Source organism: Stegodyphus dumicola, chromosome 7 (genome assembly GCF_044657685.1).
Source record: "Stegodyphus dumicola isolate Sdum_Otavi_A_Nest chromosome 7, ASM4465768v1".
Lineage (NCBI taxonomy): Eukaryota > Metazoa > Arthropoda > Arachnida > Araneae > Eresidae > Stegodyphus > Stegodyphus dumicola.
In genome coordinates, this window is record NC_140774.1 from 147,670,543 (window position 1) to 147,695,827 (window position 25,285).

General features: G+C 30.6%; 1 protein-coding gene across 2 annotated transcripts in view; it reads right to left on the minus strand.

Annotated features, from left to right (window-relative positions):
* Window positions 1-1,280: 1,280 nt before the first annotated feature.
* The window catches only part of Ak3 (Adenylate kinase 3), a 41,049-nt gene continuing 17,044 nt past the window's right edge, over window positions 1,281-25,285 (minus strand). Inside the window, exons 3-6 of one of the 2 annotated variants that reach the window (XR_015042209.1) lie at window positions 24,901-25,073; window positions 19,271-19,328; window positions 16,554-16,672; window positions 8,887-8,904 (exon numbers count right to left, since the gene is read on the minus strand). Coding sequence is in view for 1 of the 2 variants with exons in the window: in XM_085820895.1 (XP_085677021.1) it covers window positions 8,787-8,904; window positions 16,554-16,672; window positions 24,901-25,073 (410 nt within the window). In the remaining variant the exon portion in view is untranslated. Of the gene's footprint in view, window positions 8,905-16,553; window positions 16,673-19,270; window positions 19,329-24,900; window positions 25,074-25,285 lie in introns of both variants that reach the window. The other variant, XM_085820895.1, reaches the window with a different exon arrangement.

The window sequence follows — 25,285 nt, forward strand, 5'->3', positions numbered from 1 at the left end:
AGTTATTCCATCGCGTTTATATTTGCTACAGATGTGTGGCATGTTGCACAAATTAATGAAAAAGTGTTTGACAATAATGTAAAAAAATTAGCCTGATGATAAGCTCTGTGGTATTGCGCAAAACACATCCATTTTCTGCGAATGAAAGGGTTCCTAGAGGGTTGCATGTTGGTTGTCACTACTCCAGAAACGTGTGTTTCATTAGTTCACTTATCCTGACAAGTGGAACCACGCTTCATCACTTTACCACGTGTAATCTGGGAGCAACATACACGAAAATGCAACACTGTGTTGAACTGTCACTTATAGCTCCTCTTCTAATGCACTTTCATTTCTCAAACATAAAGGCATGTTATGTAAAAATTTGGTTTCCTTTCCTTCTGTTTTATGCTTTTTATCACACTTTTTCCGGGGCCTCTTTTGAGTGAGACACCCTTTAGAAGATCTTTATAAGATTGTTGCAAGATTTATGTTCTAGAAAAAATTGGCAGGTTTCAAGTATTGGCATATAACCAACTAATAGCATTATCTGCATAAATTAAAAATGAAAAATATAAAATCGTAAATATAGTCAAATGAAATATTTAGCATAATTATTGAACTACCATCGTAAAGCAATAAACTGTATGTGAATACTTTTTACATTTGTAGAACAGATAAATTACTTCCATGAAAATATTTTTTGACAAATAAACTAACAATTATAGATTAAAACAATTATTACATACTAGTAAATTATACAGAAATATCCAATGCATGATATTAAAAGGGGAAGATCAACCTCAAATTAGACTAATTTATTTTTTAACTGACATCTCAAGAAAGGGGACAAAAAATTGCTTTTTAGCACTTAAAATTCTTAAAAATCTCTCAAATTTTTAAATTAAATATCTCAGTCAATCACACAGTCAAACTTTATTGCTTTACTTTTTAGGATGAGTGTAAACTCTTACTAAATACAACTACAGAAACCAGGGGAGGGAAGATTGGACTGCATATATTATACAAAACTTTATATTGTTTAAAAATACCATAAAAATGAATATTTCTTTCATTTAAAGGGCTGAAAATGCATGCCTAAGACCAACAACTATACTAAAAGCCATGTAAAGACAAGACTTGTCTAGACATACTGTATATCTGGAGATAATGCTCATCAAACTACATATTATTTTGCTGCATTCTAGGGAAAACACGCAGGAAGTTCTAACACAAACAAATATCAAAAGCAATAAAAGAAAAATGAAATAAAATATACTCTAACATTAAAGGAATGGAAACAACTACTGAAAAAATTTATTTCTATACATATGTTTTACTACAAAAAGAAAACAATTTATTACATGTATTTGTAATAAAATCATACAACATACTGTCCTAAGAAATGAAAATATAATACTCATAAAATATGTTGTCTCAGAAATATCACAAAATTATTAATTTTATAATCAGTTTGACACATGGAAGATATAAAAAATACTTTTTTAGAATATAATGGAACAGAATGCATTTAAACAACAGTATAATAATATGTGTATTCAGTTAATAATTATAGCATACTGTGAGAATAGGAATACATTTTTTTAACACTAACACTTTATATATGTGTTATCTTTTTTCATATCACATTAAAATTAGATATCTAATAAATATAAACATATAGAGAAAATACTATCAAAATTTAAAAAATTACAAAAATAATTATGCTCTACAATTATATATAAAATAACACTGTTCAAAATTTCATTATAAGTACAGAAATATAAACAATATACTATTTCAAATACAAAAATCAAAAATAATTTTTCAGTTTTTGAATACATCAGTTAACAAATTTATATTTTTGAAAAATTTGATAAACATTTCTAGAGTCTTTAAATATTCACAAATTTTATTGTTTGACAGAATGCATTATATTTATTATGCACTGTATACTTTTCCAATATTCTGAAAAGGGTAAACTGTAACAAATAACAAATTTCAACAAAGACAATTCTCAAAGAATTGTTAAACTCTTCATTCAGATATTGAGAATTTTGAGGGGCATAAATTTTTATAATGCACTACATTTAACTTTTAACTAGCATAATTAATAAAGAAGCACAGGAAAACTTAATTTCTGGAAGAAAAATTGGCACAATTGATCTAGAAATATCACCTTTCTCTCTGTCAAAAGAAGGGGGAGTAGAAGAACCTCTTAACCCTTCACGCAGCCAAGCCATTTATATAAGAATATAAACATACAAGGCTTTGAATATAGGTCCATAGGATCATATATATAGGGCTGGAAATATTTTTTAATATATATATATATTTATGTTCAAGAATATTTGTCGTGATACCTTTAAATACACAGACATGCATCTTGAAATATGTTCTGACAATTAAGGTAGTATTATATACTAGATGAAAGAATTCAACGTACAAAGTGGGAAGGCCATTTTGAAATTATAATCAAGAAAATGGAATTTATGCATGGCTTTTCCGAGAAGTATAGGCTTTGGAGGTAAAACATTGGGCACTTAAAAGATTAACTAATATTTAAGCATGTATTAACAATGATTATATATAGGAATTCACAAGTAAGTAATATATATATATATATTTACTTACTTGTGAATCCCAATTTGGCTGCACATACAGTTAATATACAAATTAATATTCTACAAAATCATGTAAAAAGATAAACATGACTTATAATTCAGAAAATTCTACTCTTATCAGCTGCTTCAACATCATATGGCACAAAATTAAAAAAATATTAGAACATTATGATAGAAATATTTAGAGAAGACAAAAGAAAAAAAATTATAAAAAAGAAAATAGGAATGAATTAAAAATGCTTTATCAAATACTTCCAAGAGTAATTTCAAGTTGTTTTTCAATATTTCACATATGCAAAACTGGCTTAAATATTATTTATGGTTAATAAGGTTCATGTATCAGTTACAGTTTATGTATTAAATTCCTTCTTCTTCCATTTTTAAGTAAAAGAGCAAATAAAGCAAACACTAGCAAATAAACATGTTGATTAAAATATCTTAAAATTGTAAGATAAAATTAAGTCATGCCAGCTTTGGTGCTAATCACTACTACATTTACCTAATCCTTTCAGCAGTGGTTTATAAAACTGTGATAGTAAAGTAAAAAATTGCTGAATTTAAAAAAAAAAAAAAAAAAAATGCCTTGGTTTGCATACCGGCTAATATTAAAATCTAATATCACATATTTCATATGACTTCTTAATAATAATAATTCTTCTAAAATTAAATTTGTTTCTGTTGTTCAATAACTATTCCAAAGTACTTTTTATAAAAGATGATTATTAGAATTTCACTAGTAGTGAGTTAAAAAGGAAAATATGATTACATTTAACAGACTTTTAAATCCAAAAAATACTGAAGATAAAATTACGTAAATCATTTAAAAAGATATTACAGTTAACTTATCAAAAAATTTATGAGTATAAATAATTCTATTAATATGCCTAATATAAAAAACCTTTTTCCCTATTGTGTTTCCTTCTTTTCTCTCTATTATTATCTTATTGTTCTTATTTCAAAACTGATGCCCGGAGCATATGCATATGGATGGCTGACTATATAGTAGTTATAAAATTCCTCATTGGATGAAATTGTTGAAAATAAAAATGGACAGAATATACAGTTTAAAGTCTTTATTCTTATTTCTGTGGGTTTATTTCTCATTTCTGTGGATTAATATGGCACAGATATTTGTTAAAAAGAAAATTCTTAATGATTGAGAATAACTATATAAAATTGGCATAGAAATTACTTTTTGAGTATATGAAATACTTATGAACTTACAATAACTAATTTAGAAATCTTATTTTTTAAAAAAGGTTTAAGACTAGTTCATTCAGATCACAGATATATTAATAACCATCTATTGAATAATAATTTACGTTTTTCAATTACATACAATTATCGAAAACCTTTTAAGCAATTTTTATTAAAAAATTATGACAAATAAAAATTCCTCTTTTAATATTTACTAATTTATTATTAATTTATCTTTGAAACAAGTTAACATATAATGCAATGGAGAAGCCAAGAAATAGTATTATAAATACCTAACACCTATTAAATATTTACATATATACATGCAAACAAATATGCTGATCATTTAGGATAAAATATTACAGATAAAATTGAATAAGTAAACATGCTGTTCAATAAATACTGCACTGATAAGATCTACTCAACAATGACTTATAACATGCTGTTAATGATGCTGAAATGAATGTAATCAAATAAAATACTATCTTCATATCTGAAAATACTGTTAATAAAATACTTTATAAATTACACAAGTGGTCTCAAACTCATGGTCTGCAAACAACATGTGGCCCCTGAAACAATTTTATGCAGCCTGCAAATGCATTTCAATTAAGCATTTGTTTCAAATATGGTATCATAAGGATTTCAAAATTTTAAATACTTGAAGTCCTACTTTACAATATTCTTATTATCATTAAAAGCAAACATGAATAATGCACCAGAAAGTCTATAAATTGAGCTAATTAATTTACAAAGTGATATAAATCTTATTCACAGATTTGATTAACTTTTGTTCGCACTTGCCAAAGTAATTTTTCTCCAAGGCAAAAGTATCAAGCTGTTCTAAGAAATAGAGACATTTATAATTATTTATATACAAACATATCTATTTTAATTTATGTGCTGAAGAAAAATTTAATATTCCTTCTGTCCCATAATAACAATAGCAGAGAATGAATTTAATTTCCCCATAATAATAGCAGCAAAAGAAAATATAGAATGGAACATTTATTATCAAAAAACTAGATTAAACTAAACAATAAATTAAAAATATTACTCCTAATTTTTATTTTGAGTCTTCAGATAGTTTTTAGATTTTTCAATGATTTTGTTATGACAATCTAAACTTTAGGTAGGATCCCTTTGCTGCAAAGCTTTGCTTTCCCTATATGCGTGAGTTTAAAATTATAGGAAACACTGTTCCTCATTGCTTCCAGCCTAATATGTTGAAGTCGCAGAAACATATTATCCAGTTTTTCATAAGAAATTTTATCAACTATGTTTATTGCTTCTATAGTACCTCTTCTGCTAACAGAAATATGCCTAAAATTTTCTCCATAATCTTTGCATTTACGCCCACAGTTTTGCTTTTCAAAGAATCAGTATTAGCTCAAGATTCACCATGACAATTATTTTTGGAAGCACATTTCCAAATTCTTGATATGGTGATTCTGCTGCACTTAAATTGTTTGCAGCTAAAGCAATTAATTGCACCCTTCTGCAACTTTACTTTTGATGTACCTAGAACTGAATAATTGCTTCGATCTTTGCTTGAAAACGCTTTTTTTTCCATCTTACTTTCACAATTGGTTGATATTCAACTGAAATTAAACAACTGATTTTGATCAGCAGATAAAAAAAGAAAAATTATTATAATTAATTATTTGCAATTTGGGTTACCCTAAAAATTGAAAGATGAGACAAAACAAAAGACAGATGTCATGAAACACTGATTATGCTTGAAGGCTTTGCAATTTTGTGCTACAACATAGCTTAGAGCTGCATTCCCAATAATTCCCATTTAAATATTCACTTGCTACTATTATTATGTGATAGAGACTACTACATTGTCATCATTTAGTCTCCAGTATTCACTTAAAAAGTTTCCTTTGAAAAGTTATGAAGTTTTCATAATTTGTTTATTTTCAGTTGAAATTAAAGTTCTTTAATGATTAATTAAACATACTAGAAATATTAATACTTGGTAGCCAATATGTTTGACTTATGAAATTGTAACCAATAAAAATGCTTTCCAAGCAATAAACTTTTGATTGCAGATTGAAAACAAATAAAAATTTAAATGTTTTCCTTTGCATTACTATTATTATTATTTATGTATGTTTCAATAAATACTTAATCAGTAAAATTTTAAATTTACTTACTTATTTTTTACAAAAATTTTTATTTTGTTAAAAAAAAAACCTGGCTGGTCAATTGTTTTTAGGCCAAGCATTTAGTCTTCACGTAATCTGGTTTTGAGACCACTGAATTACACCAGCTAGTCATTCAAAAGCAATACACTTTTTTTCGAATTACAGTCAAAAGTCGTTAATTCGGACACCCATAGTCCGGAATGATCTATAATCTGGACCTCAAAGCTAAAAACTTTCTGCGCATGCGCACAGACGTTTTACGCGTGCGCGTAAGACCTTGACTACTGCGCATATGCGTGTGCGCAAGTGCAGAATACGTTTTCGCCTGCGCGTTTAATGTATAACGGACGGTGTAAGCTAAAATTATCTAATTATCTATTTCAGTTAATGTTAATGATTGCATTGTTCCTTAATCTTCGAATTGGATCCCGCTTATTATTTTTTGCCGACTGTAAGAGCAATTTTATAAAAGTAAACTTGAACTTTCGATTATGTCAAATAGAATTTCCGATGCTGGGACTTCCAAAGGATCTACAAAACGAAAGTATGTTTCGATGTCCAACAAACAAAAAGTGGTATTGCTGCAAAAAATGGATAAAGACATGAAGAATGTGACAGAGAGGTTAGTGAAAACAAAAAAATTTCGATTGACAAGTTAGTCGGTATTCTCGGCACAGCAATTAACGGAACTTGAACAGCGAAACTTTGTAACTGAACAAGAAATTATGTCTGTTTATAGAATTAAAGAGAAAGTATGATCACATAAAACAAAACAACTTAAACAACTTACATTGAAAGAAATGTTTAATAAATTAACCAAATAAATATTAAGCTTTTTTTTTTTTTTTTGGTAAATTTTGATACCCTTTAGATTATAATTGTTCTTAATTTCATAAATTACGGTTTCATATTTTTAATTTTAGAATTTCTGCATGCCATATTACGAGATTTAAACTGATGATCTGTAATCCGGAAAAATCGATAATCCGGAATCGCCGAAGTCCCGACGAGTCCGGATTAACGACTTTTGACTGTATTTACAATAGGATATTAGCATCAGTCATTTACAAACAGAATGACTTGATGATCAAATTATCAGAAGATTTAGTAAAAATTAATCAATGCATTTTGCAGTTTCACCCTAAAAATTTCAAATGATATTGAAAATAAGCTCTAAAAATGATAGCAAACAGATAGAAATTTTTAAAGGAATTACACATATAGCCTCTCAAACAAAAACACTTTTTTTTATTTAAAGAAATAATATTCATCATGATTTTCAACAGACTTTAAAATTCACATCTATATTTATCCTTCCAATTACTGAAATACTAAAAAATACTTACTTCATATTTCATCAAAGAAACAAATATATGTTGCTTAGCCTATTATAGAAATGTAAAATATTCATGTAATTTCCCATATGCTTAGTATTTCAGACTGACAAAATGCAATTTTTATGTGTGTGAGTATACAAACATATGAACTTTTGATCTTGTCTGAGAGAGAAAGAAAATTATACACATAACTAATAAAATTTCAGCATTTTCATTAAAATGTCACTTTATTGCTTCATCACAAACTGTGCTTAGTTTTAATAGAATATAATTAAACAAACAGAAAGTATAAAAAACATACTTTATTATAATACTAAAGTGTTTGATCATTAATTCCGAAATGATTTTTTTTTCTTTCTTTTTTCTTTTTTTTAAATACCTATTTTTTAATGCCAAAAAAATCCTTTGCCAGGAATCACAGTTTAATTATCATTAGCAATATCTACTTACTAAAAACATAAACTTATTTAGGAACTTAATTCTAAATTTAAGAAACTGATATTTAGTTAGTATCAATGCATTAAACCATGAAAATACATTATATGCAATTATGCATTCAGAAAGTAATGTAATATCAAATGCAAATATGACTAAAATAATAAAAGATGAAAAATATGACTAAAAAATCCACAATTAAGTACAATTTTAAGTACAATACTTATTTCTTATAAATAGTTAAAACCACAAATTCATTTAAAATTTACAAAGCTTTCCTTATGCATTATGAATTATATATACATACCAACTGAAATAAATATACTTTCATTAAGATGACAATAATGTAATTTGAACAGATGTATAAACATATAAGCACAAAAAAGTGTACAAAGTTACAATGCAAAACACTGCATTTTCAATATATTAAATATATTAAAAGAAAAGTATGAAAAATAATATCATTTTTGGAAATCATCAATACAACAAAATTATTATACAAGATGTAATGTCAAAATTCATAAAATCTGACAAAGAAGTGTATATATAATTTCAGTTCACATTAAATTTGACATGAAATAAAATTATCAAAAATAATACTCTGCAGCATTAAATAATAATTTATGAAAAATAGAGCACAAATTAAAATTATACATAAAAACGTGAAAAAAATAAACCTGAGAAATTTTTTTAAATCTGGCACATACATAAAAATTATAAAAAATATAATATTTTTGTTCTTTGAAATTAAGTAGCTTCATCGTAACAACAAACATATATTAATTACAAAAATGAAATCAAATTCTGTGAAAATTTAATAAGTACAAAATAAATTTCATTTTTATATTAAAATTGATAAAAACTAAAATTATCAAAAATAATACTTAGCATTATTAAATAAAGAGCTAATAAAAAGAGAGCGTACATATAAAGTTATACAAAAAAGTTAAAAATATTATAACATTCACACAACAGATATTTGTGTACTGCGTGGAATTTCAAATCTATATTTATCATAATATATCGTTGCTTATACTGCATCTTACACAAAATGATGACTATCACAATGTACGAACAGATGCACATTCCTTCTTTAAAATTTCCTCTAAATATAATTTAACTCTTGGCCAAATTTCATTTGATTCTCTTCCAGTAAATTCTTTTAAAATATTCCTCTTCCTATAATAATGAAGGCACATATTATAATTTTTAGTTACAAACACAGATTACTTCAAGATTAGAATTATGCTATAAAAAGCAATTTATCCCAAAATATCATATTTGAAATTTAAATCAGTGAAAAACATGCAAATTAATGAACATTTCTTTATTATCTTCTCATCTGATGCTTTCCTATTTAAGGGGGGGGGAATTACCATTTATACATTGGTAACTTCTATCTCAAATACCTAAATTTGTCATCAAATTTTATAGTTAGAATTTAGAAAGTTAAATTTATTTTAAAGTTGGCTACAAAAATTCAACAACCAAATTTGCATTCATTTAAGTTCCAAACCAAAATCTAAGAATTAATCCTACAGGTTCAGTGACCAATAACAGATTCTAATTTTCTCTCAAGTTTCACAAATTAATCATAACTGATCAAAGCACTCAATTCATATATTTTTCAGAAAGGATTTAACCACAATAATACAAAAAAGACAAACAAAAGAGACATAACATCAGCTAACAACTGAAGTTTTCACAGCCTCACGGATGTTGATACAGCAATCTTGCCGACTCTCGTGATTTTTGGCGAAAAGTATCTACTTTCAGTATTGAAAGAAGGAACCATATACTACTGAATATGGCTTTTATGATTTTAGGCAAAGTGATACTTTGCCAAGTATCATTAAAATTGTATATATAGCTGAAGATTTTTTTTTTTTTTTTTTTTAAATTCAGCGAGAGAGTAGTTGTTACGAAACCACGAGCTGATAGACAGAGGGTGCTGACTAACAGTGCTCGAGCAATGCAGATGTTTTTGAGATAAAAATAAACAGTTGAGAACTGATTAACGAAAAAAAAAAAAAAAAAAGGTCCCATGTAAAAACAAATGAAGAACTGTTTTGGTGATGAATATATATTTTGTAAATAGACTGTAATAAAGTTTGTTCTAATAGCTTCACATTATTGGATTTGTGAAGATCTACTTGGCAATGTAAGTACAAAATAAATTCGATTTATTAACTTGATATTTTGTATTTTTTCGTAACGTAACAAAATGGCATCCGCGACAGGATGCCAGGTAGCTTTAATTCAAAACTTATTACAGTGAAATAGAGACTTTTGAGTTTTTATTTTAAATAGAGAGTATTACTGTTAACCTTTAACTACTGTGACTTAAATTGTCACATAACTACTGCGAGCGGTCTCTCAGACTGCTTCTGCTAAAAGCAAATTAATATATTGTTTTACTTTATTTGAATAAATGTTATTTAATTTCATATATTTAACTTTTTCATGAAGATATAAAGCAATTTTTAAACAATGAGTTCATTAAAATAAAGTATATACTGTGATAATAATCATTTCACTTACGTATCTGGATGGAAGAAGTAAATTTTAAAATGCGACTTTTTTATTTTGCATTAAAATTTGCGATAAGAATGCTTTAATAAGACTATAGAAAATTAATCTTTATTTTAAAAATTATAATTCGAGCTGCATTTTATACATACTTTTCTACTGCATGGTAGACACATTGGTTCTTTGCATTCTATACATTTGTAAGCTGTTTTCCTTTTCTTTTTTTGCTCGGTGGATAAATACACTGAATACCAATAAGTATTTGGACACCTATGCAAATGATGATATCTTCGGTCCTAAAGTACATCACGGACTCCGCCGGTATATATCGTGTAGGAAACAGCATCGGCTTTAGTCGCATGCAAGATGCCTCGCAGTTCGGAGCTCTCTGATTTCGAGAAAGTATAATTATCGGGTATCACAAATGTGGCCGATCCTTAAGGGATATATCTAGCGATCTGAAGTACCCAAAATTGACAGTCGCCATTGACAGATTAAGAAGTGGAAGGTGAGCGGTGATTGTCGGAATGTGCCCCGAGTCGGCAGACCAATGAAACTGGGAGATAGAGACCAACGAATGCTGTACAGAGAAATTCGGAAGAACCGCACCCAACCGATGGCCCTCATCCGCGAGAAGTTTCAACAGGCATCCGTAAGGAAGCACATCTGCTTGGTTTTCATGGTTGTGCTGCTGCCCATAAGCTTTTGATCACAAATTCCAACCACGCTTCTTGGTTAATGTGGGGCAAAACACATCGAAATTGGACCGTAGACCAGTGGAAACGGGTTCTTTGGAGTGACGAATCAAGGTTCACCCTTTACCGTTCAGATGGCAGGGTCTGGGTCTGACGTCTACCTGGAGAACATCTCCTGCCAGAATGCATTATGCCAACAGTCAAGTTTGGCGGAGGTGGAATTATGGTCTGGGGGTGTTTTTCCTGGTATGGGCTGGGACCCTTGGTCCCCATTCATGGTAAGCTCAACTCCGATGAATACTGCACTATTTTGGATGACAATGTGCTTCCTACATTGTGGTAGTTTTACGGGTTGGACCCCTGTTACTTTCAGGACAACAATGCCAGTTGTCATGTTTCGATGTTAACCAAGGCTTGGTATGGTGCCAATGAAGTTCATCGAATGGACTGGCCTGCCCAGTGTCCAGACTTGAACCCTATCGAGAACCTCTGGGATGAGTTGCATCGCCGAATTCAGGAGTGCACTACCCGTGCAAAATCGGTGAAGGAACTTCTATGTCTTCTCCAAGCCGAGTGGAAGAAAATACCACTAGCTGTCATACAAAGACTTGTGGAAAGTATGCCCCGGAGGGTCCACGCTGTAATTACCTCTCATGGAGGCTCTACCAACTATTGATTTTGAATAAAGTTAGTTTTTCTTTTCTATCACAGGTGTCCAAATGCTTGGTAGTCAGTGTATAGCCCTTTCTTTTTTTATCTAATTTATCATCTTCGATCGCAATTTTCCCTTCATCATCATTTATTCCGAAAACTCGTCTTATTGCAAGTTTGAGTTCTTTAGGTAAAAATGATGAAGTTGTCCTCCATTTTACATGAGACTGCACCAACTGAATTGCTAATGAAATCTTTTTGTTTCATTTTCGGAGCCAACAGGATAAGACTGAAATAATACGAATGCATTTATTGCACAGATATCCAAGTTTCTGAAAAATATTGCCATAGACCAATGCCGGGTTCTACGAGCAGTTGTATAGATTGAATGAAGAATAATATTGTGACTACGAGTTCGAACACCCTTGTTGGGCACTTGAATAGACAATTTGAATTCATTTTTTCCAATAAAAAAATCTCTTGCAGAAGGAGAACGTGGATTTTCATTTTCATCGGCAGATATTTCTGAATTTGTGTTGTGGTCGTTCTCAATAATTTCATCATGGGAACTTTCATCAGAGAACTCTAAATCAGACCAATTTCGAACTATTTATTAAAATTGGTCTTGGGTAAGATATACAGAATGTTTCCTGCACGCATCTGAAGCAATTTCAAGAATATTTATAAAAAAGTGAAATATGTAACAAAGAAAAGTGAACTTTATCGGCTGAACTTTGAATCGTATCTTCTGTGATCAGTCCCACAGACCGCTGAGGGGGGAAAATTTAAAAAAATAAAAAAATAAAAGAAGAAATAGAGGTAGCCAAATGCAACTTGGTATGTGACCTTGGACAACTGTTTTAGGAAGGTACTAAGAATAGCAATACCCATTAATTATTCTATGAGGTGGAAGCACTTAATGGAAAATGTCGCACGGTCTAAGAGACCACTCACAGCAGTTAAAGGTTAAAATTTGAATGATTGATTTTATAATGAACATTTGTTGAACTTTGGATTATTTATTAAGAATTTGATTTATGAACAGTGATAACACTCACTACTTTTGATTTCAATTATGGAAGAACTTAAACAATTTAGAGGTTGTTTAAGAACAAATTTTACTAAGACTGTGAATAATTTAGATGAACTTTTAAAGGTTCATACATTAGATTTAGATAAGATTATAGTTCTTTTCGCTCAACTTGAAGATAAATGGCAAAAGATAAATAATTTGGATAAACAGGCATTAGAGTTAATAGTAAAGATACCAAGTGTTCTAATGAAGAATTTGAAAAAGAAATCGAAACCACTGAATCACACAATGATAAATTTATATATTTTAAAATGAAAGTAACTAGACTTGAACAGAACTTTAGTAAAAGGGAAAATATTTTACCTAAAGATAAAAATGAAGCTGTTAAATGGAAATTTAAACTTCCTAAAATTGAATTAAGAAAGTTTAATGGCGAAGCAAAAGAATGGCTGGGATTTTGGGGCCAGTTTAGAAAAATTCATGAAGATCAGGAAATAGATTCCGAAGATAAAAATCAGTATTTACTACAATGTACGGAACCTGGATCTAAAGCTAGAGATCTTGTAGAGAGTTTTCCACCTACTTCTGAAAATTATAATAAAGCTATCAAACATTTGAAAGACAGGTTTGGAAGAGACTACCTTTTGGTTGAAGTTTATGTGAGGGAACTACTCTGTTTAGTGATGAAAAATAGTAGTAATTCTGCGAATAAAATTTCTGTGTTTAAACTGCATGATAAAATAGAAACACATTTACGTGCATTAGAAAGTTTAAAGGTTACAACTGAGAAATATGCCACTATGTTGTATCCTCTTGTTGGAGCCTGTTTATCAGATCATATTTTGAGAATATGGGAAAGAAATTTAGCCTCAGCTGACAAAGGTATTTCAACAAACAAATTAGAACTTTTGATGACATTTCTGAAGAAAGAAGTTGAAGGTGAAGAGAGAATAACAATGGTCAGACAAGGGTTTAATGTAGAATGTCGATCACAAACGAAAGCATTTCCGAAACATAAAGATGGAGGGAGGAATGAAACCCTTTTGGTTTCGAATTTGAATAAGTTGCAGAATTATTTTTTCGTCTGAAATTTTTTGGCTATTCCTTTTAGCACTGATTGAAAACCGTATTCGCCATAACCATGTACACGTCGACTTATTTTTACGTAAAAAAAAATCCCAGAATTGCACAAAAATGGCATTGCGCACACTCTGGACTTTATCCATGTACGCTGCCATTTTCTCATAAATTACAAGAATTTGCACGAAAATGCAGGAAAATTTTGTGAATCTCCACATGCTCTTTTTACAAAACTACGTATAACATGTAGGGTTGCCGTAAGTAGGGTCTAAAGCCGTAAGTAGGGTTCAACTTATTCAAATTCGAAACCGGAATGGTTTAATTGCTATTTTATATTTTAAAACAAAATAATATAAAAAAACTGTATTAAAAATTATCTGTAATTAATAAATGTACATTTTCTTTCTATTCATACTTTTTTACTCAAAGTTACAAATAGCGCCAACCTGGTTGCGATAATACGTAAGTACCGAAAAATTTTATCCTTAGCACAAGCCATCTTCGACTCGATTGGATTCTCTTGTCCTTTGACACCGCTGCCGAAATTATTATTACAAGAATGTTGCAGATTAAAACTCTCGTGGGATCAAGAAGTGCCAGAGAAGATTTCGAAGAAGTTTAAGTTATGCCATAGTAAAATTCTTGAATTGAAAAATATTAAAATTCCTTGTTGGATTGCGAACGCTCTCAAATTTATGAACCTGATAAATGGAGTCTGCAAGTATTCTGTGATGCCAGCAAAATGGCCTATGATACACGCATATTTATGAGAATAGAAATAATGAAGGCATACATTGTCAGTTAGTGCAAGTTAAGTCCAGAATAGTTCCAATGAGAGTGACAACAATACCTCGCTTAGAATTATTAGCTTGCCTAATTGGTGCTCGACTAGCTGCAGTGGTAAGAAGAGACTTGCATCTAATGGATATTAAAACTTTTTATTGGACAGATTCCAGCTTTGTTGGATTAAATGAGAAGCTGTTTGGGCTATATTCATGGCCAATAGAGTAAACGAAATTAGAAAACTAAGTAGCATAAATGATTGGTATCACATTCCAGGTTCACAGAACCCATCAGATATAGCTTCAAGAGGATGTACAGTATGGCAATTAGTGAAGGGTCAGTGGTGGAATGGGCCAGAATGGCTGAAAGAAAACATAAGGATTGACACTTATTATAAACTAGTGCAACCTGACAAATCTGTAATAAATTTGGAGAAAAGAAAATGTGCCATAACAGCTAGCCACATTATAAATACAAGGGATTTATTCTACAACAGATGTTCTTCATATAAAAAGATAGTAAGGATAATAGCTTAGATAAAATGATTCGGCAAAAATGCCAGAAAATTACCTAAAGATCGTATCTTCGGTAACATTACTTCTGCAGAATATGCAGAAGCAGAAAATATTCTTTTAAAATTAATCCAAGAAGAAAGTTTTGAATCTCATGAAGACAATACAATCGTATCATTGCAACCTTTTGTGGATGAGAAAGGACTGATACGTACTACAACAAAGATCTCTCAGAGAAACGACAGTAGAAATTTTCGATTTCCAATAATTCTTCCCCCCAACCCCGTTATTACCAACCTGTTAATCAAGAAAAAACACAAGGAAAATTCCCATGCAGGTATTCAAGCCTTAATGGCAATTCTGAGAGAAAAATTTTGGATTCTCAAATGCCCGCGTACAGTTCGTCATGTAATAAAAAACTGTGGTCGCTGTAGATGATTTAAGGTAACCAATTTTGACGTAAACCCCATACCATTATCAGAGGAGAGAGTAACAGACTCTGCATATTTCCAGATTATGGGTGTCGATTTTGGCTGTACCTTTATACCTTCGAGGCCAGAAGAAGACATGGATAGTGATATTTACATGTGCTGTTTATCGGGCAATACACATTGAAATTATTACTACTCTATCCACAGAAGCATTTATGCAAAGCCTGAGAAAATTCATAGCTTGGAGAAGAAGACCAAGTATTATACATTCAGACAATGGTAACTTTATGGGAACTAATAATCTTTTCAAGAAAATTAATTTGAAGGAAGTGGAGGGAAAAGCCATGATTAAGAAAATTAAATGGAAATTTAATCCTCCTACATCGGCATGGTGGAGAGGATGATGGGAAAGACTGATTAGAATTATAAAGGAGATGTTGAAGAGTATTTTAGGCAGGACAAGCCTAGATTACGAAGAATTACTCACTGTGTTATATGAAGTTGAAAATGTCGTCAATTCCCGTCCTTTGACATACATATCCGAAGACATTCAAGATTTAATGCCTTTAAATCCAAATATGTTTTTAAGGGGCAATGTAGAAGGTTCTACGATTGAATTTGATCACATAAATGGAAGAAATTTGCATTTTGAAATTTGCTCGAGTGTACACTGAGCTTAAGGACTCTAATTTTCTCCACACTGGAAATAAAAGAGTATCAAATAAAAAATAATACCCATATGTTCACTTTATACTCTACCTTGTGATATAATAGTATATATTTTAATTCTATCTTATCAAAAAGCAAATGGAAGAAATAAGTAAGCTGAAAGCAAAATTTTAATTTAATTTAGACCATATGTTAGATTTTGAAGATGAAACATTGAAATTTTGACTTACGGCAACCTGAGGGGATTACTGAATTTACACCAAAATAACTAATTTGAAAGAAAGAAATTAATATTTATTTTTTGATTACTTTTGTCATCCCAAATTAATCAGAAATAAATATTTCACCTAAATACATGTAATCAGGCCATTAAAGAAAATTTAAATCTAGAAAAAAATATATTTAAAGTAACAATTTAACAAGATAAGATTTATATTTTGCTTACCTATAATATCCCAACACTGGAGAATTGTATTTCCTGTAATTTTTTAATCTAGCCATTACAACATCTGGCTTATCATCATCTCTCTGAATTAAGTCATCGCCAGTGATATCATCTTTGTGCTACATGATAAAATGTATAAAAATTAAAAATAAAATAAGTGAATCTTGTGCAAAAACTTATATGACATGGCAAGTGTATAGTAATTCAATATTTGTTAATATTTTATGATAAAAAGGAAAGAATAACACAGTTCTGCCATCTTGTAATAGTATAAATAGAAACCAAATTAGAAGATAAAGCTTTATACTAAACTCTATTAACATTTAACTATTTTTACAATAACTTTTTTAAACATATATAAAAAATTGAAATTTTACAAACAGCAATCAAAAGAAACTTGTTAATTATTTTAGAACATTTTATATATATAATATTTTTCATACCTTAATATTTAATTCGTATGTTTACTTTTTCATACTTTAATAGTTAATTCGTATGAAGAAAATGCATTCTTCCATTATAATAACTTTGGCCATTTATCATGTTCACAGTACATATCAAATGTAACAACAACTTTTTCCAGCTAGCAGGTCTCTACTTGATCTAAATATATTTTAACTTTACCAAGTACTTAAAATGCACTATTATCAAGGAAACATTAATTTTATATTTATTTCACAGACATTCTATTTTGTATACACATATATAAAATGAAACATATTTAGATACTTTATGATTATCCACCCAACCCTTCTGAAAAGTTACCAATCTTTGGAGACTAATTTTTTTGCTGATTAAGATGCAGAAAACAACAGCCATTTCCTAAAATGGCAGCACACTAAGAATTACATAAACCAACAACCAATTAACAAAATAATAAAATGCAAGAAATATACATTTTCCCCCTGCTCTTCTCGCCATATATGCAGCTATCTAGTTTAGCTACGAAAAACATCAGATAATTGCAGAACAACTTAGCTCAGCACACACTGCTCTTGTCTCTATGTATACAGCAGTCTGTTTTCACTTGAAAAAAGTGGAACAATTGTAGAAATTTGGCACTGCAAGTACTCTTTTTCTCATGTGCAGAGTAACCTGTCTTTGCTTTAAAAAACCATCAGAGAACTGTAGAATTTTGATATTGGCACTGAAATTTTTATCCATAAAATTTGATCATTTACAAAGTACAATTTCATGGACTGAATATTTTTGCATTCTTTACTGTTGAACAAAATACCATATTCCTGAAGAAATGCAACACTTTATTTCACCAGCCAGCAAACTCCAGTCTCTTCATGATATTTTACAAGGGGGAAAAATATTCAATGTAGCTAAAGCAAACACTAATGTCCATGGCTCATCTGCTCTGTGTAGGCACTTACCCGAGTTCCACATAAACATATTTTGGTGACATCATGGGTTGCCAATTTTGTTGATACAGTACATTCTGAAAATATCTGAAATTGTTTCCTTAGATAAGGATAAATTTACTGTTCTATATTTGATTCAAACAAGAACATTCTGTTGATAAATAGTTTATGTTTTGAAAAATGATTTAATACAAAAAGTACTTCTGATGAAGATGAATTAACTATACTTCTACACTTTTTGAAAGGCAAGGCCTTGTCATTTTATACTCATGAATGTGTTGAAATTGAGGGCTGGAATTTATTAAGTTCCAGTCCATTAATTTTAACTTACTTTTTGTGTTCAGAAAATATTGCATTTGATAATTTTGTTTCGGTTACATACAAAAATTTAAAAGATACTGACAAGTATTTCTGCCAAAAACTAAAATTAGGTTCATAGACTTTGCTGACTCTCGTAAAAAAATTAATTTCAATATTAGGAGCATGTCTAGGGAGGCATATTTGAACACAAAAACTCTGCAAAAAAGGAATGGAAATGATAGAAAAGGAGCCAGATTGGAGAAAGAATCAAATTCAGGAATAATTTGTCACATTTAGGTTTAGAGGTTTATTTATATTAGTATATTCTAGTGTTATTAGCATTTAAGGATAAAAGACACATCCAGATGACAAACATTTTTAAAGGTTTAAAGCAATTTTAATGAATAATTTGGAAAATAAAAATTAGTTTTTAGTAGCAAGACGTATTTTACTATTTCTAACAGTATATTTAAATTTATTTGCTGGGTTAAAAGGTCTGAGGCTAGTAGAATGGCTAATTTCATAATTTCTTTTAGCAAGTGAATTTGGTTCATATATTTCAAAAATAAAGTCAGAGTATTGTTTCAAAATTTTGTAAGGGCCAGAAAAAGGAAAAGAGAGTTTTCTGATTTTAAGATAATGAAATTCCTCACAAATTATTAAATCATCTGGTTTAAAATTACTTAATTAAATGGATGTCATATCTTTGCTTGTTTATATTCTAGTAACTATCAAACCTTTTCTTATCAATTTTTCCAACTTCTTCAATTAGTGGCTATAGATCTTGATTTTTAATTAATGGATGAAATGGTAATTTTCCACCCATTAAATCAGATGGTGGACAATTTCTTACTGAACATGGTGTTATATTTTTCAGTAACCTAAGGCAATAATTTTGTCTATGTAATATTACATTGATAAGAATTTAACTTACATTTTAATCTAGTTAAAATAGTTTGATTAACTCTTTCTACTTTGCCAATAGTTTGTGTCTATTAGCAGTAGTTAATATTTGTGTGACATTATGGTTTTTCAAAAAATGCTTACATTTTGAAGAAGTAAAGGCAGCTTTTCCATCCCTTAACCTTTTCTTTGGAACCTGAATCTGAAAAATTTGTCCTAAACAATTTATTTAAGTATTAGTAGTTACACATTTAGAAGCAAATGAAATGAGCAGCATGATAACAGGTGTTGGCAACCTTTTGGTCATTGAGGACACAAAATAAAATTTAAAATTCTTAATGGACACCACCCATTCAAGTTTCATAATTAAGCATCAAACATCATATTGCAAACTAGTTGTGTTTAGAAGATATAATTTCACTGAACCAATAACAAATATTTATATTTTATACTCTTTAAATATTTTTTTTATATATATATATCAGTATGAAATTTGAGTTTGTAATTCATCTAACTCAAATTTCTGCTAACTTACTATAATCGACAATATAATTTAAGTTGCATTCTCTTAAAGAATTATCCAAGTGTGAATCAATAAGTTTTGAACAATACATTGTAGTTGAATGATTTCAAATAAGTCATATTCGAAAACAACGTCTCACAATTGTAAGTACTTGAGCGATAAACATTGATTTACAGCACAGCGTGCATACAGCACGACTTTAAAATAGGATACTGATTTCTGTTTAACAAGCCCCAAAATATCTTAGTTTCATAAAATTTTAAAATAACATCATTTTGCAACCTTACTATTTCCAATTTTTGCACATTATTAAGATGAAAATAGTTAAAAATTGCTGTAGCCATGTTTTCTTTATCAGTAATATTAAAGGAATTAATAAAGAATTTTAAAATAAGCTCTAAATTTGCAACATCAACAAATCTAGAATTAAATTCAGTTTGCAATGCAGACACAATTATTAAGATATGAGTCTGTATTAATATTATGCTCCTTCTATCATTTTTTCAGTGTTGGGAAAATGTGTTAATAAATTTCTTGGAACCTATACAATTGTAACACTAACTTGAAGCTACTTGATAGCGTTGTAATTTCAAATTTATCTTATTAAATTTCAGTATTAAATCAGTCAGAAAGGCCAAAATTGTTAACCAAAGTTTCTGTCTTCCAGCTGTTCATAATTTTTTTCCCTTGGGATGTTAGAAACTCTTTTATTTTTGGTAACATATTGACAAAACACAAGCATGTTTCCCTTGCTCAGCCAACAAACCTCACTCAGTGTGCAAAAGAAGATCAGTAAATTGTATATCTTCCTCATTTCTCAAAAGCAGTTTTAATAGTCTGTGTTGCACTCCACTTATCTTAATTATTGAACTGATTATTATTGAACTGATTATTTTTGTACCAACAGCAATTACATCTTGGAATTCAATGATTTTTCATACAATGATTGCTGGTGTATAATGAAGTGATACATTCACAATAAATTCTGTGATATGTGTACAATAAATTTTGAAATTTTAGCAGTGCAAATTAAATTTTGAAAAATAAAAAGGATATTGTTTGCATAAAACAATGAATCCAATGTTCTTCCCTGTTATGGCTTGCTCATCGTCAGCTGTTATTGAAGATAATTTTGCAATCGGGATTTTAGCCTCAATCAAAAACTTTTTTTATTGCACAAAATAAATCTTTTTCTCATGTGCACTCTATAAGCAACAGAATTTTTAGAAAGTCTTCTTTTATGGTAAAATTGTCAAAGGCCATCTTGACATTTATTTCCAGTTGTGCTACATCAGTCAATCTTTCGATTCATCCAGTTGTAAGGGAAAAAAAGCACATATATTCATATCTTTCATCAATTGGGTTTCTAAGGGGTCTGCAATTGTTTTAATTTTTCTTGTTATAGTTCTACCTGACAAGTGCATGGCATTTATGGCTGAAACAATTCCTTTTTTATTTTTAAAATCTGCAAAATGTACGTCTGCATTGCTATTGCTCCAACCACTCTTTTTTTTTTTTTTTTTTCTTAACAAGTATATGCAAAACTTTAATTGATGCAATGGTTGCTGCCTTTCATGCTTCCAACAGTTTGGCAAAAGTAGTATGTAGCTTTGTAATTGTAGCTTTGAAACTGATGACTTTAATGATAAAATTTTATTTCTTTCAAGTTCAGAAAGTTTAGGATGTTCAGAGTCACACTTTGGATGCACTGTTTGGAAATGATTTTGTTATATAATAAGCATATATATATATATATTTGTCTTTATGATTCATAAAGCAAATATGGTGCTCCCATTCTTCATTAAAATTATAAGTGCGTGATCACTTAACTTTAACCTCGTAGGTTGTTACAGTCATCAGTTTGTAAGAAAATCTCTGTAAGAAAACATCCCAGGTGATTAGAAAGTACATATACAAATCTAACAAGAAAGAAACAATATACACTCATGTTTGTGAAAATTGCAACACCAAGAAGGAATCGTCATAATTGAATGCAATTTAATACACAGTTGAGTGGTAGTGGTACAAATAAATGATTAAATGTTCAAAGCAAACAAACAAGAACAAGAGATCAGAATCAGTATTTTGTGTGGCCACCACGCGCCGCAATAAGTGCTGCTACACGACGTGGCATGGAGTCAAACAAAGTTTGAATGTCTGACTGAGGAAGAGCATTCCATATCGTTTGTACGCGTACCCAAAGTTCGTCTGCAGACGCAACAGGACGAGGATCACGAGCAAGACGCCGACCAATGACATCCCACACATGTTCAATTGGCGACATATCCGGGGAACACGCAGGCCAAGGAAGAAGCTGTACCTGCTGCGCTGCAAAGAAGGATTTAACAATCCGAGCAGTATGAGGGCGGGCATTGTCCTGTTGAAATACAGCGCCTGGCAAGCTTTGAAGGAAGCGAACAGCTTCGGGCTGTAGAACTTCACGGATATACCGGTTGCTGTTCAGATTGCCCACAATTCGTAGCAATTGAGATCGTCTATGATATGCTATGGCGCCCTAGACCATAACTCCGGGTGTTCGTCCACTGTGGCGTTCGATAATGCACTCCGGAAGGTGGCGTTCACCGGCATAGCGTCTGACACGAATGCGGCCATCATGGTACCACAAATTAAAGCGGGATTCGTCAGAAAACACGTCATGCTGCCAATCAGCACGCCAGTCTCTATGCTGATTGGCCCATTGTAGCCGCAGGCGGCGATGGTCGTGCGTTAGGGGAATCCTGTATAAAGGAGTCCGTGCGCGCAGTCCACACTGCAGCAGACGTCTACGAATTGATGAAGCACACAATGAAACACCTGTAACTATTGACCACAATGCTGCCAATTGTCTAGAGGAAGCTGTACGGTCCATCCGCGCCATGCGGACCAGGTGTCTATCATCGCGAGCTGACATCACATTTCGGGGTCCACTCCAGGATTTCCGAGTTGTCCGACACTCGTCCGTCCACTGCTTCCAAATGCGCATCACTGTGCTGCTGTTACGCTGCACACGAGAGGCTACTGCACGATACGACAATCCAGCTTCACGAAGGCCGATGATTCTCCCTCGTTCAAACTCTGTAAGTTGTTCAAATCTCGCTCTCTTTCGTCGACGAGGCATAAGTACAGATTGAGTTAACGTTTACCACTAGCAGATAACCACCGATAACCATACACGCCTCGCTACAGCCGTCTATTTATTCGGATCCATCAGCCATTCAGAGGGCGCTGCTCAGCATACGCATGCGCTACGGATTTGCAATTCTAATCATCTGCATATCATGCGCTACTTTGCATTTCCTGAAAATTTCAGCTCACTCGCGTAAGTCCTTCATGGTGTTGCAATTTTCACAAACGTGAGTGTAGTACATACACATTACATACCTTGTCTATGATTGATTTCATAGCTGGTCTAAAAGTCAGAAATTCGGAGTATATGAATCACGAATGTTTACAAATTACTCAAAATTGTCATGGATAGACAAAGTAGACAGATGTCTAGTTTCGCACCTGCTAAGTCTTCCTGCTGCATGTACTGGTGATTGCATCAGAGAGGTTATAGTTAAATGCACCAACCATGCCACATCGCACTGGGCTATCAGGCTGACCTGACTAGTCGGCTTCTCTCAACAATGAAAGTTTTAAGAAGCGCTGATGCAATAAAATGGCTGTTTGATACATAGATGTAAAAATATATAATGTTAACATGTATTATATAAACATAAACTCGAAACTGCAGAGTTGCATAAAAAGCAGAATAATTCAGTGCAGGCGCATTGGGAAAAGGCAGAAAGTGCCATGACAGCTGCGGTCACTGCATTGCCAACCCATGAACTAAAATAATGTGAATATACTTATTAGAAGAATTAAAACCACCAACAGTATAAAAAAATAACAACTGAGATGGCCGATGAAGTCTTTTCAGGATTGAACAGATAATCAGAATGTACCCATAATTATTGAAAGCTGAATTATAGGCTCTCTCACACAGAAAGCAAGATAAAAAAAGGTATAAAAATGAAAAATATTCACAGCTTTGGAAGAAAAAACTGCAAAACAAAATAAAAAATTCCCAATGTGATTAATTTATGCACAAATGCTTGCGTAAAAAGTGTTAAACAGCAATCTTATTTAAATGAATTCCACTCAAGAAGGAAAAAAAGAGAGAGAGAGAGAGAAATATCTCTACTAAAGTATGAAAAAATAAATCAATAAAAACTTGAAAAAACTTTTAATAAGGACAGAAACTATTATTCTCATTGGGATTGGTTGGTTCTTTGAAAATGGTTAAAAGTACACAAAGGTATGGGGAAGGAGTTTGTTGGAGTTTCTAAGGGATTCCTCAGATCATTTGAGTGATTTTGCTAATTCACACACGATTTAAATTAATGAAATTCCACTGTACTTTCATTGCAACAAATTTTAGGATATTTATCCTTTACATATGTAAAACTAATAAACAATAAAACATGCAAATTCCTGACTGTTATAAATTTGAGACCATATCTTAAATTAATAATTAATTAAACACTAATTAGTACTTGTTTGTTATCCAGCAGACACAGAAGCAATGATCAACAATACAAATGACAATTTGCCAGAAATTCATACCTTTGTATTGCTACTTGTTGCTACCTTGTTTTTTTTTTAATCATCATCATACCCTATAGAATTTATATAACAGCAGCAAAAAGAACAACTGATTTGAAGTTATATTGTAGGCAACGATTAGGCAAATTCCACTAGAAATCATAAAAGCAATCAGTTAAATGGCTTCAGTGTTATTTCTGAAAATAGCCATTGTAACCTGTGAAGAACAGAAATGACTCATATAAAAATCACTGCTAGAATTACATGGATAAATACCACACTTCTATCTGAAGATAACAAATAAGTACAAAGTACTTTCGATTCATGCTACAAATGAGTGATTCTTAAATAATATTTGAAATCATTCCAGAATATTAGTCAAACATTTGAAAAACAGTACCAAATTAATCTAGAAGTTTATTAAAATTTCTGCTGAAATTATTAAATTTTTTTTATTTATATATATATTATAAATTTATTATAAATTTTTTATTATTAAAATATTTTAAACAATTATTAAAATTTTAATAATTTGATTATTAAAATTTCTGCTGTATTATGCTGAAGTTTATTAAAAATGAGCTGAAATTACTTTATGTCAATTTTATTTCCAGATTTTATAATAGTTATAAAATATGCACATACTCATTGTTTATTAGCTTACTGGTATTTTTGGAGGGTTGAAGTCAGTGTTATATACTCTGCCACTGACTGGATGTAACCAGCGTCCTTTGAGTCGAGAAATAATTACTTCATCGGGTACATCCAGATTTATAGCAGAGGAAATTTCATATTTTGCAGACAAATCTTCAGCTTGCTGTACTGTACGAGGAAATCCTTTAAAATAAAGTAACAAATTCTCAATTTCTTCATTGCATCAGAATATAAAGCATTCATTTTTATGCATAATAGAAATATTGTTATAATTATAAATAGTATTTAAATTTTCATTTCTTTTATGTTATAGCACAATGATATCCAATGTTTCACAATTTGTTTTCTTCATTCATCGATAATTCTGCTCTGTTTAATTATTATTTTCTTTGTCA